Source organism: Simochromis diagramma, unplaced genomic scaffold (assembly GCF_900408965.1).
Source record: "Simochromis diagramma unplaced genomic scaffold, fSimDia1.1 OVJJ01000342.1, whole genome shotgun sequence".
In the NCBI taxonomy this organism is placed as follows: domain Eukaryota; kingdom Metazoa; phylum Chordata; class Actinopteri; order Cichliformes; family Cichlidae; genus Simochromis; species Simochromis diagramma.
In genome coordinates, this window is record NW_024386790.1 from 36,682 (window position 1) to 50,827 (window position 14,146).

The 14,146-nt window shown below is 38.8% G+C and overlaps 2 protein-coding genes across 3 annotated transcripts; both read left to right on the forward strand.

Moving 5' to 3' along the window:
- The first annotated feature begins 1,930 nt into the window (after positions 1 to 1,930).
- Positions 1,931 to 3,048, forward strand: LOC120728577 (serine/threonine-protein kinase pim-2-like). The gene is made up of 4 exons (XM_040023595.1): positions 1,931 to 2,038; positions 2,125 to 2,311; positions 2,410 to 2,559; positions 2,706 to 3,048. The coding sequence occupies exons 1-4, from the start codon at positions 1,952 to 1,954 to the stop codon at positions 2,795 to 2,797; spliced, it is 516 nt and encodes a 171-aa protein (XP_039879529.1). The 5' UTR covers positions 1,931 to 1,951; the 3' UTR covers positions 2,798 to 3,048.
- An 8,378-nt stretch (positions 3,049 to 11,426) lies between these two features.
- LOC120728578 (microsomal glutathione S-transferase 1-like) lies at positions 11,427 to 13,353 on the forward strand. Of its 2 annotated transcripts, none has more exons than XM_040023596.1 (4): positions 11,427 to 11,521; positions 12,044 to 12,176; positions 12,445 to 12,536; positions 12,999 to 13,353. In XM_040023596.1, exons 2-4 carry the CDS (start codon positions 12,060 to 12,062, stop codon positions 13,243 to 13,245), a joined length of 456 nt encoding a protein of 151 aa, XP_039879530.1. In that variant the 5' UTR covers positions 11,427 to 11,521; positions 12,044 to 12,059; the 3' UTR covers positions 13,246 to 13,353. The 2 variants fall into 2 exon arrangements, with proteins under 2 accessions (XP_039879530.1, XP_039879531.1); XM_040023597.1 differs by lacking the exon at positions 11,427 to 11,521 and adding an exon at positions 11,664 to 11,759.
- Positions 13,354 to 14,146: the final 793 nt, after the last annotated feature.

A 14,146-nucleotide genomic window follows, 5' to 3' on the forward strand; every position in this document is an offset into this window, starting at 1 on the left:
TGTGTGTAATCTTTGAGGACTCAAAAACACGTGCTTCAGTCCACACACAAATACGAAGCAATTTAACCACATGTATAACAATTTTACAAATGCGTATATCCAAACCTAAAAAATTGTGCATAAATAATCACTATTTATTAAGCTCAGCTCCACGAATTGGATAATCTTCTCGTTCAAAAACCTTTCTGTGCGTAAGAAATGTCTAAAACGTCACGTAACATCTCTCTCGCTGGGTTTTACAGAACCTTACATGTATGTGCTTCACCTCATACACACAGATAGCATGGTGGGCCTTTTGAGACAAATTTCTCACGTCAACTTCCCTGAGCTGCTTTCATGTCCCCATTGCAAACTTGGACATCTGGACTTTGTCTCTATTCCTGCATTCTTTTATTTTTATAGTTATTGGTTTCTTTTATAAAGCAGGGCGTTAATTTTTCTAAATGAAACAGCTCACTTCACTTCTGTATGCTGACAAACTAAGTAAGACTGCTCCGGATGTTAACTCCTTTGTTTGTGATTTAATTTGATGTTGTGTAGCCATGCAGAGACAGTTTGCATATATTAGAATGTTAAGTTCAGTGATGTCATCAGAACAGTTTTTAAAAAGGGACCTTTCAAAGTTCCAACTACATACCAAAATCAAATAGTTAAAGTGAGTTTAGTCCAGGGAGTACAATTTTGAACCAGTTTCCGATATGTCGTCAAAATCTTGGCCGACCTTTGCTACGCCACGTGCTGTGGGTGTAAGTAAATATCTAGGTGAGTGAAGTCTCCTTTACCTGTCAATTCATCTTAAATGACAGGCTTTTACTTCAGGTGCTTTGATTCAGCAGTAACAATTTTTTTTACAAACTGCAGAACGCCACACTGAGCCCTGGTCCTTCAGGATAGAGGACAGGACGTCAGATGGGCGAATCAAGAGCTCCAAAAGAAGAGATGGTTCCACAGAGAGATTGGAAAAAGCTTCCAAAACAAGAAAAGGACAGCAAAAGTCCAACCCCAGGCCCCAGCCATGTTTTCTTTGAGAAGTGTAAGTGAGACATTCACAGAGATTATTTTTTGTTTTATAGTTTCTGATCATCTTTAGGCCTGTGTGGAGTTCAGAGGTCTAATTGATTTTTGTTTTATGCAGCTGCTTTCAGAAAGAAGAGCAGCAAACAAAAGAGCAGCGATGGAACAAAAGAACCACGCATAAAAAGAGGAGGACATCAAGCTCACAGGAGGAGTCTAACAACTCCATCTATGAGACAGATGATCCTTTACCTAGCACATACAACGGTCACACTACAGGTAAGAAAAAGTTCAAATCACACCTTAAACGAGAGCCTCTTTCCCAAGCTCTCAGAATTTAGCTGGCATCCATCTGGTAATCACTAGAAAGTTTCCAACAGAGCCTGTACGAATGTGTAAAATGAGACGATGTCAGCTTTCCTACATGCAACTAATCACAACCCCGTGTTTGTTTTGTCTCTCTGTAGAGGACTTTGAAGAAAACTATGACGAGCAGGATATGCTGGGTGAAGGACAGTATGGGCAAGTGTTCTTTGGAAAACGTAGAGAAGACAATTTCCCAGTATGGCTCTTATGTGTGCACTTTACGCATGTTTTCTTGTAGTTCATCCTGTTCTCTACGTGCTTTTTCTCAACACATTTTCTCTTTAATGCAGGTGGTAATAAAACATGTTCCTCAGAAGTCGCTCTACCTGCCAGCCAATGGTATGAGATGTTTGTCTTTTTCGGTTGTTTTTCGGGCAGCATGTACCTCAAACAGCCTAATGTTTTGACAACTGACCCGGATGTTCTGTTTCTAAAGCTTCTTAATGGTAGAATGACCAAGATTCCTCTGGAGGTGGCATTGCTGATAAAAGTGGGGGCAGGACCAGAGGCTACAAGCAGCAATGTGACCCCAGTTTTACTCGAGTGGTATGACTTAGAAAAAGAACTTATTATGGTCTTTGAAGGGGGCAAAAACAACATAGACTTGGACGTTTACCTGTCAAACAGAAGAGAAAGGATTTGTGAGAGCGACATTAAGGTCAGTGAGTAGCAAGAATAAAATATTTGTCTTTTATGAATAATTTAGATCTTATGGTTTTAACGTATCTTTCGTTTGTCTGTCAGGCCATAATGAGACAGTTGGTAGATGCAGCCACTGAAATGCACTCCAAGGGTGTTTTCCATCAAGACATTAAGACAGACAATATTATAATTGAAAACTCAGCTGAACGTTTAGCACATCCGCGTGTCAAATACATTGATTTTGGCTGTGGAGTCTTTTTTACACCAGAAGCAGTCACTCGAAGAAATGGTAGGTCATCAGCCTCATTGTTTACATGTTCTTGCCTGCCCACACGCCTTGTGTCCACATACATTTCTTACCATTAATAATTTCTCTTTGGATTTTAGGGAGAAAATCACCGGCTCTAAACTTGCTGTTAAACGCCACCAAAGCCGATTGCATCACAGTTTTGCAGCTGGGCAGAGTGATGGATAGGCTGTTACACAACATCACCTCTTCCAAGAACATGTATTCGAAGCGTACCGATATTTCAGAAAGTAAGCCAGATGTTAATTCTTTAACCTGTCATGATTTGCGTTACAAAACAGAAAATTCTGTTTAATGTGTTATCTGTATCGGTAATGCACATATCGATTTTTGTATGACAAACGTGAACCCCACCCTCTATTATATTTCCAAACAGACTGCGAGAGTTTTCTGTTAGGTTGCCTGGCAGCCAAAAATGAAGACCGCCTCACCCTAGAGGAACTTCGAAATCATCCCTGGTTCACATGACTTATCAACTCCAAGCACAACAGGCTTACAGAGCATAAGCTCTAACAGAGAAGTATTTGGTCAAATTCTGAAGCCATGTCACATATCTGTGTACGTTTTTAACAATTATGTCATTTTTACAGTCCTGCCCCTGTAGAGGCACCCCACAAAAACCACGAGATCGAAGTGGAACTTCCATGTATTGTCTTTTCCATACATGGTTTCTGTCCATAAATGGAAAATACCCCACCCACCCCCAGCAATCCGTGGAAAGGGGATCTCTCTTGAATTGCCTTTCCCGAGGTTTCTTCTCAAGTTTTTGAGGAGTTTTTCCTCGTCTTCTTAGAGAGCTTGTGCTGGGTTAAAAAGAGTTGCTACTATGAACCTGAGTTATAAATACAGGTGCATAGTAGCAACCTGTATTGCTACACTGATCAATAATTAATTGATCAGTGATCAATTAATTATTCATGAATCAATTTAAACAAAAAAATTGGACAAATCTAAAGAAATGTATTAATCAGGGAATTAGCAGCAACAGTAATTGGACAATCTAAATTTATCAGTTAATTAATAAATAAATCTGAATAATTCATCCTGCATCGCCTGTCTGCTTATATCACATAAACCTTTCACTGAAATTGATTTAATTTGTTATAATTATAATAATTATTAGTTTGTACTAATGCATCACAATTTCTTTGAAAGTTAAAGTGTGTGAATTTCCTGTCTTAAACACGTCAGTGTGATCATCCTGTCCTGTCATGCTAAGAAATGCAGTTGTGAGTTTTCGTTGCTTCACTTGGACGAAAACGCCCAAACACAAAAATGGTCCAGTGCTGTTTCTGACCGGAACACTGCAGGTTTAATGTCTTATAAACATAAATCTATGTAATCCACACTCTGCTGCCCTCAGGTGAATGTATGGCTATTCACCCTATGCAGCGAGCTTAACATAAGAGGAGATGGTTCCAGGAACGACAGGACACATCGCTTTGTCTTTGTGTCTTTAACTGAAGACCGTTTTTTCCTCTTTTAATTTGTAAGACTGTGAACATACAGTAAAATAATACGTAAGCATCAGTATCAACATATTTTGTAAACAAAACAGAAGTTAGCAACATAGCTTTCCTTATGCTTTACATTCACCATAAACATCTTTCCTTATACGTTCAAATAACCTTTTAAGTAACATGAAAGTAACAAATCTTACAGAAAATGAAGTTAGACATTGCTTACTTACAGATTATGGCTCAACAAACTCCCCAACGATGTAAACTGAGCTTAAAGTTGTGCAGCTTGTTTTCTGCTCCATGCATTTTCTCACACTGCCTGCGTGAACTTTGCCTGCTGCTTACAACACATCACCAAAGAGGGCAGTGTAGTGCACACCAAATAACCAAAGAAGAAGCCACAAACTGAAGGGGTAATACTGCCCACTATTGGGAAACCTGAGAAATTCGCCAGCCAAAGAAACCCAACCAAGCCACAAACGAGGGGCAGAATACACACATACAATTCACCATGATGGGAGGACAACGTACCTCACCGTCCTTATCTCAAAAGTTGACCCTAATGTGACCGCTAAGCAACTTGTGAACTCTGCAGTCTGCATTGAAGGTCATGCTCTGGTTCATCTCTCTACCATCAGGTCTCGGAGTGTCTCATTTTACTGCATTAGCTCAAGTTCAATCGTGACAGCAACAACTGCTGTGAGTGCCTTCTGAAGTCTGCGAACTGGTTCACTTGACAATGTTTGTGCGTTTTTTGCTCTTTACAGCATTTTAGTGCAATTATCTAACAAATGAAATGGATTTATGCTTAATCGACGAGACCATCCAAGAAGGTTTTGTTTCAGCTGATGTGTAAAATTCTATTATATTACATGTGTATGCTACATACCAGCGGTTATACACAAAGCCTGTCCTTTGTTTAGCTTTAGAATGGCTACACAAGACAAAAACATTAAATGCACTCATCTGCAATCTTTGCTATTTGCCACTCAGTGTCCGAGCAAGGTGTCAATTAGGGATGTGCTGATCATGTTTTTTTGCCCTCGAGTCCGAGTCATTTGATTTTGAGTATCTACCGATACCGAGTCCCGATCCGATACTTCAATAATACATAAAAAAAGAATGAAGCAGAACGAAGAAACAGATCCTGGATATTCCTCATTTTTTTATTTAATTCACTTTATTTTAACGTTCAACAACTCTGTTAACAAACAAAGCACTTTTGTGAGGTAGCTTGAACAATCAAGTAATAAATAACATAAATTCTTCACTTATGGACTTTAGTGCAACAGTAAATATAAAAAAAGACTAATATAACAACAAATAGCACCTCAACTAAAAATATCCGGCAGGCATGTAAACAAATAAAAAAATAAAAGTGCCACAGTGTTTGCAAAGCTAGTAATGTGGTTTTAGAAACTGCACTCCTAACTCTTACTGTCATCATAGCAGTAAGTTTCACAGAAGGAAATGTGTGTTTTCTCTTAATGAAAACTAACATCTCTACCTTGTCAGGTTTGAGCCTGTTTCTGTTCTCATCAAGGACGTTTGCAACGGCACTAAAGTCTCTCACTGTCCACAGAGCTACAGGGGGCACTGAGATATTGGGTTGCAGCCATAGAGGGAAACTGGTTAGCATGTTCTTTCCAGTACTGAAGTGGGTCGCTTTTCCAAGTTTACATATCTCACAGTTTGCTATGGCAATGTTGTTATCATCAACTTTATAATACCTCCAGACTGCAGACGAAAAATGTTGGAACACTGAGCTACTAGTTGTTTCGCCGTCATTGTGGATGTTGGATATCGAAGAATCCATAGGTCTCTCATCCTATTCATGTAACCCCTACCTTGTTGATCCGGGCGACGTCCAGGATTAAAAAAAAATGCAGTCAGTACCCATATGGAAAAGATATATATAAATCTTCTAAGGTTTGTATCTGTCTTGTGTGAAACTTGTATGAAAAGCATACAAGAGTGAAAACAGATGTAAGATCCCTTGAAAAGTTATATAAATGAAACTTGTATGTTTTGGATACTTCCTAAAACAATATATGAAAGTAATGAGAAAGTGGCCACTTTCATGAGTAAATCATATTAAGCCTTATATGAGTTTTCTCTATTTCTTTTCCATATGGGTAGTTTTAATAGTTTGGGAAAAGGTTTACCCTAATTATTGGTGATTGGCACATAAAGGATGGTTGTTACTAGCATCGGGATGTTAGTTAATGCTAATTACTAGCTTAGGATAACAGTTAGTAGCTATGGGATACTAATCACCAAAAATATGCTTTCATGACATTATTGTGCGTTGGGTGTTGGTCAGGGCTATCCAGACCGACAAGTGGGACATCGAATGGCCAAATTTAAAAATGTGTGCAGTGATTTGTGTGTAATCTTTGAGGACTCAAAAACGCGTGCTTCAGTCCACGCACAAATACGAAGCAATTTAACTTTGTCTTCTACTCTTTCTGGCTCCCATATTGGGCATGTTTGTCAGGTCAGCAGCTGTCTATGGATCTTGCAATTTGTCTGTAATATTGCCATTGATCCAAGTGCATCCAACAGTTCTTTACAACTGTTTGCAGTGCACTGCACTTAGAAGGGACTCCCACGTCTTTCTTCTCAAGTCTCTTGTTACAATGTAGTCAACAGTTTTGAGATCTTTTTGCTGGTTCTCTAAGAGCACTTTTCACCTGTGTCTAGATATCAGACAAAACAGAGGACAAAATTCCACAATACCAAAACATTTTATCTTCACGGGATTTTCTGTGAATGTTTCAGAAACATTGCCAAAATTCCCAAGTACATTACTTTCTCCACCACTGGGGCCTGACCGTTCCACGATAAAAATGGTGAAATCTGTCTGTGGAAGTATGAAAGCTGACCATCAGTATGCTGTTTTACTACATATGTGGGGTGGGGCTATGACATCGCTGTTTGAATAGTTAATGATACAGAAGTGACGCAAGGGATGGGGCCTTAAAATATTACCCAGAGTGAAGGATGATGCCAGTGGACATGGGTAGAGGATGTTGTTGGCCCTTCAGTGCTGCCCTCTGCACTGCCACCTGAGGAATGTTGTGCTTGCCAGTGTCACTTGCAGCGCATTTGATATAGATCTACAGCCTTGAAGCACAAGTAAACAATTTTTCTCTGTCTGTGTTTCAGGCCACATAGGCTGATAAATGATGGTAGACTCAAATGCAGGAGTCAAGTGGATTCAATTATAATTTTAATAGTCTTTATTTTACACAAGCAAGAAAAGTAGCAGTTAAAGAGGATTCTAAGGAGATCTGGGTTACTCTAACTAAACTAACTAGCTAGAGTATAGTTAGTTAGTCCAAACAGAAAGATAACGCATGGAAAGTCCCGTTGGTGAGTGGTGATGCGATTACTTACTTAGGGGCACTAAGAGTACTTTCTGAGGGAGAAGCCACTGGCTTGCGTTTTCACAGGAGAAAAGGAAGGTGAGCAGGCAGGTGGGTAAATGAGTTGAGTGCTCCAGAGAGGACCTACAGGCAAGGTGGACCATCTTAAGTGAGACAGGTAGGTATTTCATACTTCAACTCCAAAGGTTGTGTAGCCAACTGAAATGAGTTTGACATATTCATATACACATAAATTAAACATAAACACTCATAGTTAAAGGATAACTTATATAATGGTCATAACTCAAAATAATTTGGCACTGTTGTTAACACATAAGAAAAAACAAAACAACGTCTCACAGTCATCACAAAAATGACAGAACAGTTGTTATCTAACTTACATTACTTTAGTGATATAAATGTAAGTTTTTCAGTACCTGTAGATAAATAGAGAGGACACCAAAGTTAGCATCTTTCCCAGGTCAGAGCTCATGTATTTCTGAGCTGTGCATGTCTCTAGTGGTTCCCCAGTAGTACAACACCACCATCCACTGACAAAATGGGTTACAACCTCGGTACATAAACATATAACTGTGTTAGTGTTCACCTCCTTGACATCTGGAGATGTTAATCTATCTCTGCTGCTCTCTCACCTCACCTGTGAGCAATCAGCTTTTCTGGCTCATTGGCTCCTGCCATTCATTTGTGATCAAGCTGACTTTTTAATACTGGGACAAACATTCAGTCACTCCCCTCTATGACAGAGACACAGGAGTTGGTACGTGGATGTTCACTGGTGGTTCACCAGCACTGATCTGGAGGCAGTTTCACTCCAGTCCAAACTCCTGGACCAACCCTCTGTACTGTGTCCAGATGCTGAAGAAAAGGGGAGCTAGAGTAGTTCTGTCAGATGCACAGCACTGAATTCTCACATAGATTGTACTGTTACATGACATAGAAAAATTCTGTCTCTGGAATGCAGTGAAATGACAATTTTTCTTAATTTTTTAAAAAAACAAAACACTGATATATAAGAATTTTTTTTCTGTCCAAAAATTCTTATCTTGTGAAACTGAAGAGTCGGTCCCATCAGTTCTTTGAAGGAGTTTTGGTTCACATTCTCTTTCATCACTTTGTCTTTATCACACATCAGTCTAGTGTAGCAGTCGGACTGTTTTCAGAGACAATGGCGTCTATCTTTTCTAACAAAGCTATTGTCTCTCTTCATACATCATACTAATTGTTTACGTGTGTTGTTGTTTTCAGCAAAACATTTCTTAACTTTCAAATCTGTCATTGCACTTTCACATTTTCACCTGGCTCATGAGTCACAACTGTCATTACATAAAGAAAAGATCCTTTCCCAAAAGTTTTATTTTACAGAGATTTTTTTTTAATTTGTCCGTGGCATGAATCGTGAAACTCCAAGTCTCAAACTGTACAATGGCTCCATTCCCATGGATCACTCCATTCCCAAATCCTGGCAGGACAAGATGCATAGATTAGTCAAGCAACACACACACAAAGTCTAAACTCAACGATCCAGCGTTGACGGAAACTCAGAACAGCAGCAAACTTCCCGTGATGATGATCAGCTGCAGCTGGTGATGGTTGAAGAGCAGCAGGTGTGGCTGACTTCAGCGCGGTAACTCTTCCCAGCCTGATGGCACTTGGAAACCAGCCTTCTGGATACACACACATCCAAACACATAGACGAAACAGGCAAGCTGACCAGCGAGGGCTGTCAGACCATGACAGTCATTGACAGACAGATAAAAACACACTGTAAAGCTGAAAAAGTTTAAAAGCTTAATTTATATTATTAATTTATGCTATTATTATACTATTTATAATAAATAGAATTCTTGTAGCAGGCTCTGAATTGCTAAATTCTAGGTTTTATCTCACACATGTGAGAAGGTGTGCCATTAAATAAATGCAGCTTAACGATAATAACTTGGTGAAAATACTCATTTAAACTGTAACATGAACTCACTTTTTGTTTTTTTTCTTCATCTGTCTAACCCAAGAGCCGACGTCCTTTTTAACTCTCAGCACCAACAAATTCCTCCCATGTCTTTAATAGATCTGATGGGATGTGAAGAGTCCAATATGTGAAACTCTGCATGCATATTACATATTGCTACTTAATAAATAATGACAAAAGCAAAAGAGAACATGAGAAAATTCATTGTACTCAAAACGTTTATATTAATTGTAGTTTGGGAACGTGATCTGTAGCACTCATCAAACTTCATGATTTTGTTCCCGACCATCATACAGTGTGAATAAACAGGCCGAGGACTGCCAGCAACAGGATGACATGAAGATAAGAGCGTCTCTCTCACAAGAAATCATCTGCTAAGGTTTGTAGGAGATAATTTAATAAAATTTAAAGTTTCATGTTCTGATTGCCTTTTAGGGTTGGGCACCCTGGGACAATTACCAGATTTCAAGTGTTATCCATAATTTTTCAGCAACTGAGTGATGCTCTCAGTATGTACCCAAACTGGAAAAGCTATTTGCTGAATCCCTGCTATACATAACTAAGGCAGTTATGAAGGCTAAAAGCGGGTAGCTGTGAGGTAGCATAACATAAGCACCAAGGAAGGTTATAAGTAAACAGCACCAGCAGACTATTTAAGTTTCTTTTAAGTATACTTTATTTTTGGCATCGCCATTCTACCATAAAACAATCAACCTGGTAGCCAAAAATCCCACTTGCTTTATACAGGACTTTACCCACACCTGAACCTCGTTAGTCGCTACCATTGAAACAAATAGGTCAGACCAAACAATACAATTCTAAACAAAGCTAAATGGTTTGAAAAGTAAAACATTGCATACAATACAACTCAAAAGGCAACTTTAAAGAAAATAAACAATACTATACAAAATGAAAACCCTTCATTTGGTTACACCCAGTGATGCAATCAATGACCTCATGACTCTATATAAACAGGAAGTACTGGGGCGGCCCTTCCCATATACCTGTCTTAAATATAGGACCTGAATAAATGGACAAACATGGTAAGTATAACCAAAGTAACATAAAGAAACATAATTTACCAGACATTTGCCTGTGAACAGGAGAAAATTCAAATGACCTGATGTTTAGTAGTGTTTGCTTTAAAAAACATATGCATGGATGTAATGGATGTAACTACTGCTACCACAAACAAACCCGGGATAGTGTGTTAAGCAAAGTTACACCAGCAATGTCTAAATTAAAGCATTATGGCTGAAGGTAAAATAACAAGAAAATGAATTATCAATATGGTTAAGGGACAAGTGGTAAATGAGTTCATGCCTAACCACTTTGTCACATTAGCTTACACCATCAAGTTAAAACTAATAAAGAAGTCACTGTTTCCTGTTGGCTCTCTGCCAAAACTCATGGAGGCTTAAAGCCACTCCTCTATAAGAGGAAATACATGTCAAGACACCATTTACCATTTGTTCACTTTCAATACAATTTCACACCCATTACAAAGTCATATGTTTATTTATAAAATAAAGGACTGCAATGTTATGATGTAGTTTTTGTAGTTACTGTGGTTTTGGCAACTTGAAGTTAGTCTTTAATTTAGTTAGTTGCACCAGAGGAATACTCTAAAATAATGGAAATTTACTTTTTCCATAATTCAAAAAATGATGTTGGACAGTAAATTAAAATGCAATTGTTGTAGCTTTAAATTTACATGAAATCTTATTTTTGAAGATTTTTATGGTAAAAAAAAAAAAGGTATTTACACGTGTAACAAACAACAACAAACAGGGTGATTGCTGCATATTTGAGGTCTGAAAACTTTCAACTGGTGACATTTAAACATTAAATCTTAGTGTTGAACAGCCAAATAAATTAGATGTGGAAGTCTCTTTCATTTGCTGGCAGTTCAATGTCAAATTAATTTGAATGATTAAACATTCTTGGTGTGTGTTTCGTGTTCTAATAGCTGCAGTTCCAGCAGAATAAAAGAGATTTGGCAGCAGATTAGACTCAAGTATAGAACGTGTAGTCTAAGGAGCTCGGAAAGAAAAGCATCTAGACTTCTTTTAGGTCCAGACACTTTTCTTTCTGAACCTTCACAGACATATAGAAAGTGAACTTTTCTGCATGAACTTTGTGGCTTTTGGGTTTAGTTGTATTACACTTGAACTGCTGCATACTGCCTAACAAAAATATGTTATTTTTTCTTTATCTCATCTGCCTTTGCGTTTTGCATTTGGGCCATGTTTCTTGCTGCAAACTCTGACAGCACCTTTGTACTTGCCCTGCCCCCAGAGTTAACTGGGTGACAGGTGAGATTCTTCTTGTGCAACAGATCCAGACTTGCTTGTCTTCTGCAGAGTCACCGCGCAAAGTAAGTAAACCTGATAAACTACCTAAAACTCCAAAGTAAAATGTATAAAAATGATTTTGTCATTGTCAAATAGCTCATTATTTGACAATGACAAATTTCTATGAGTGCTGTGTTAACATGTGTGCTTTGAATCAACAAACAGTGTCAAACTGAAACTGGTTTTGGTGCGTTTGCTCTGCTGCTGTGCCACTGCTCGTCCTTTCATATTTGCCACTTCAGTTGGTCCTTGTGCATTTTAGTGAGTTTGTAGTCTTACTGATAGCACTGTCTTATATACTTTATATTATGATTATGAGTGCAGTCGGTCCTATTTGATGCTTAAATGGTGTATGAATAGTTTAGCATGAAATATTAGTTAGCATGAAATATTTTACTATTTTGGATTGAGTTATCTCCACAGTGGTACTTTGTGTTGGGTATACACCCTCTAAAAAACACAGAAACTACAAATAGATTTAAATTTGAAGTAAACTTGCTTTAATAGGAAGGTAAACAAACTTCCTTCTTTTCTTCATTCTTCAGCTGTAAATCAGCAGAGATGGCAGAGCTGATGGAAAATGAGGTAGTGAGGGCTTTCAGTACATATGCAGTTATTGTTGTTGTGAAGATGCTACTGATGGGGCCAATGACTGGATACTACCGCTTCACCAGAGGGGTGAGTTCAAATGCAAGCATGTTCTACATTTTGGGTATTTCTCTGTAACATTAGCTTAGTTGCTTTATGGTTTTATAAGGCTGCAAGTTCAAAATTTACAAGACTCATGTTGGTTTAAGAAAAATAAAAAATTACATAACTACAGAATAAAGAAATGCACAACTGCTCCCAAACCATCCTCACTTCTCAGTGTTGATCCTTTCAACCTGATATATTATTGTGATAAGTCCTGGTAGAAACAAACACTTGTATTCTCTATTTTTTAAAGTCTTTCTCTAATGAAGAGGATGTAGCCAGAAAGTCTGCAGAGGAAAAGAAGAAGCTGCTGAAAACTCACCCAGATGTAGAACGAGTTCGAAGGTGAGATAATCTGGCCCTAAAATTCAGATACTACAGAATCCTGATGTGTCTTTAGAACACAGGTGTCGAACTCCAGGACTCGAGGGCCGGTATCCTGCAGGTTTTAGATGTGTCCTTGATCCATCACAGCTGATTTACATGGCTAAATGACCTCCTCAACATGTCTTGAAGTTCTCCAGAGGCCTGGTAATGAACTAATCAGGACACCAGTCCTCGAGGCCTGGAGTTCGACGCCCCTGCTTTAGAACAACGGTTGATCTAAAGAAGTTAAGAAAATATCATGTTTGTTTTGGGGGGGGGGGGGGGGGGTTGTTTTAGGGTTTTAGGGCGTGTTTGATATTCTTTGGACAGACACTACCAAAAAACATAAATGTGTATAATAAATTGTGTAAATTAGTCGTGCCTACTGTTACTAATAATGTGGCCATCTCAGTTGCTAAACCTGTTTGTTTTGTCCTCTAGGTGTCACCAGAATGACCTGGAGAACATTATTCCCTTCGTGATTGTCGGCCTCCTTTATGCTCTGACTGGACCCGAGCTTTCTGTCGCTCTTCTTCACTTTCGCATTTTCGCTGGCGCTCGGATCTTCCACACCATTGCCTACATTGGCGCTCTGCCTCAGCCGAGCAGGGGTCTGTCCTGGGTCGTGGGCATGCTGGTCACCTTCTCAATGGCTTACAGAGTGCTCAACACAGTTCTTTTCCTGTAGAAAACATGCTTGCCCATAGAGCTGACTTTCTTAAAGACATATGCATGTGTTTACTTTTCTCTTGCTGCATCAATCTGTGAGCTTGACAAATAAACATTCTTTGCATAACCTTTTGTTTGTTGGAAATGAACAAAATGTGTGTGGCTTTTCTTAAGGTACTGAAGAAAAGGGCTGGGTATCATCACTGATTCCTATAAGTGAAATAATTATAAGTGTTTTGTAATTTGGCACTTAAAAAAAAAAGTTTATATTTCTTTGGTGATCTGGCTTGCATCAGTCACATGATGACCATTAACCAATGATTGCCCTTGACGACAAAGCGCGCTGGTTACGAGCTCACAAAGACCACGCGCATTTTTTTTGCCTGGGCGGTCTGGAGCTGTAGGAGAAACTAGTGATGTGCGATACCACTGATTTCCTCTCCGATCCGATACCAAGTAAAATTCAGGGTGGTATCGGCGATACTGATCCGATACCGATACTCTGTACAAAAACTTGTTTCATTGTATTTCATAATACAATATATAATTGTATTATGTAATTGTAATAATAACATAACCATATTGCTTCATAATGATTAGAGGACATCAGACAACTTGTTTTTATTCCTTAATAATGAAGAATAATCATATAGAAATAAAAACAAAACCTGACGTTGTGAGCTATTTGAGCATGTTGCCTGCCTGCAGCACTAAAGGACTCTGCGAGAGACGTCTGTCTCCCCCTAGCAGCACCTGCCCCTCTCCTCCTCTTCAGTTCGCCTCAACATAAGCTCATCATATTCTGTGATGTGATTTACTCTGAGGTGTTTGACGAGGTCAGTGGTGTTGCCACCATTTAAAAGGTTCCTTCATGTAATGATGTGCTAGAGGGTGTGGGGGGAGCCACAGCCCCGTCCTCC

What these genes read in the sequence shown, in the direction of transcription:
- LOC120728577 (XM_040023595.1), top strand. Translation starts at nt 1,952, where the DNA reads ATGGTCTTTGAAGGGGGCAAAAACAACATAGACTTGGACGTTTACCTG. An exon ending in TTTGTGAGAGCGACATTAAG is followed by an intron (nt 2,039 to 2,124) that starts GTCAGTGAGTAG and finishes TTTGTCTGTCAG; the next exon opens with GCCATAATGAGACAGTTGGT. An exon ending in AGCAGTCACTCGAAGAAATG is followed by an intron (nt 2,312 to 2,409) that starts GTAGGTCATCAG and finishes TTTGGATTTTAG; the next exon opens with GGAGAAAATCACCGGCTCTA.
- LOC120728578 (XM_040023596.1), top strand. Translation starts at nt 12,060, where the DNA reads ATGGCAGAGCTGATGGAAAATGAGGTAGTGAGGGCTTTCAGTACATAT. An exon ending in ACTACCGCTTCACCAGAGGG is followed by an intron (nt 12,177 to 12,444) that starts GTGAGTTCAAAT and finishes TATTTTTTAAAG; the next exon opens with TCTTTCTCTAATGAAGAGGA. An exon ending in GATGTAGAACGAGTTCGAAG is followed by an intron (nt 12,537 to 12,998) that starts GTGAGATAATCT and finishes TTTGTCCTCTAG; the next exon opens with GTGTCACCAGAATGACCTGG.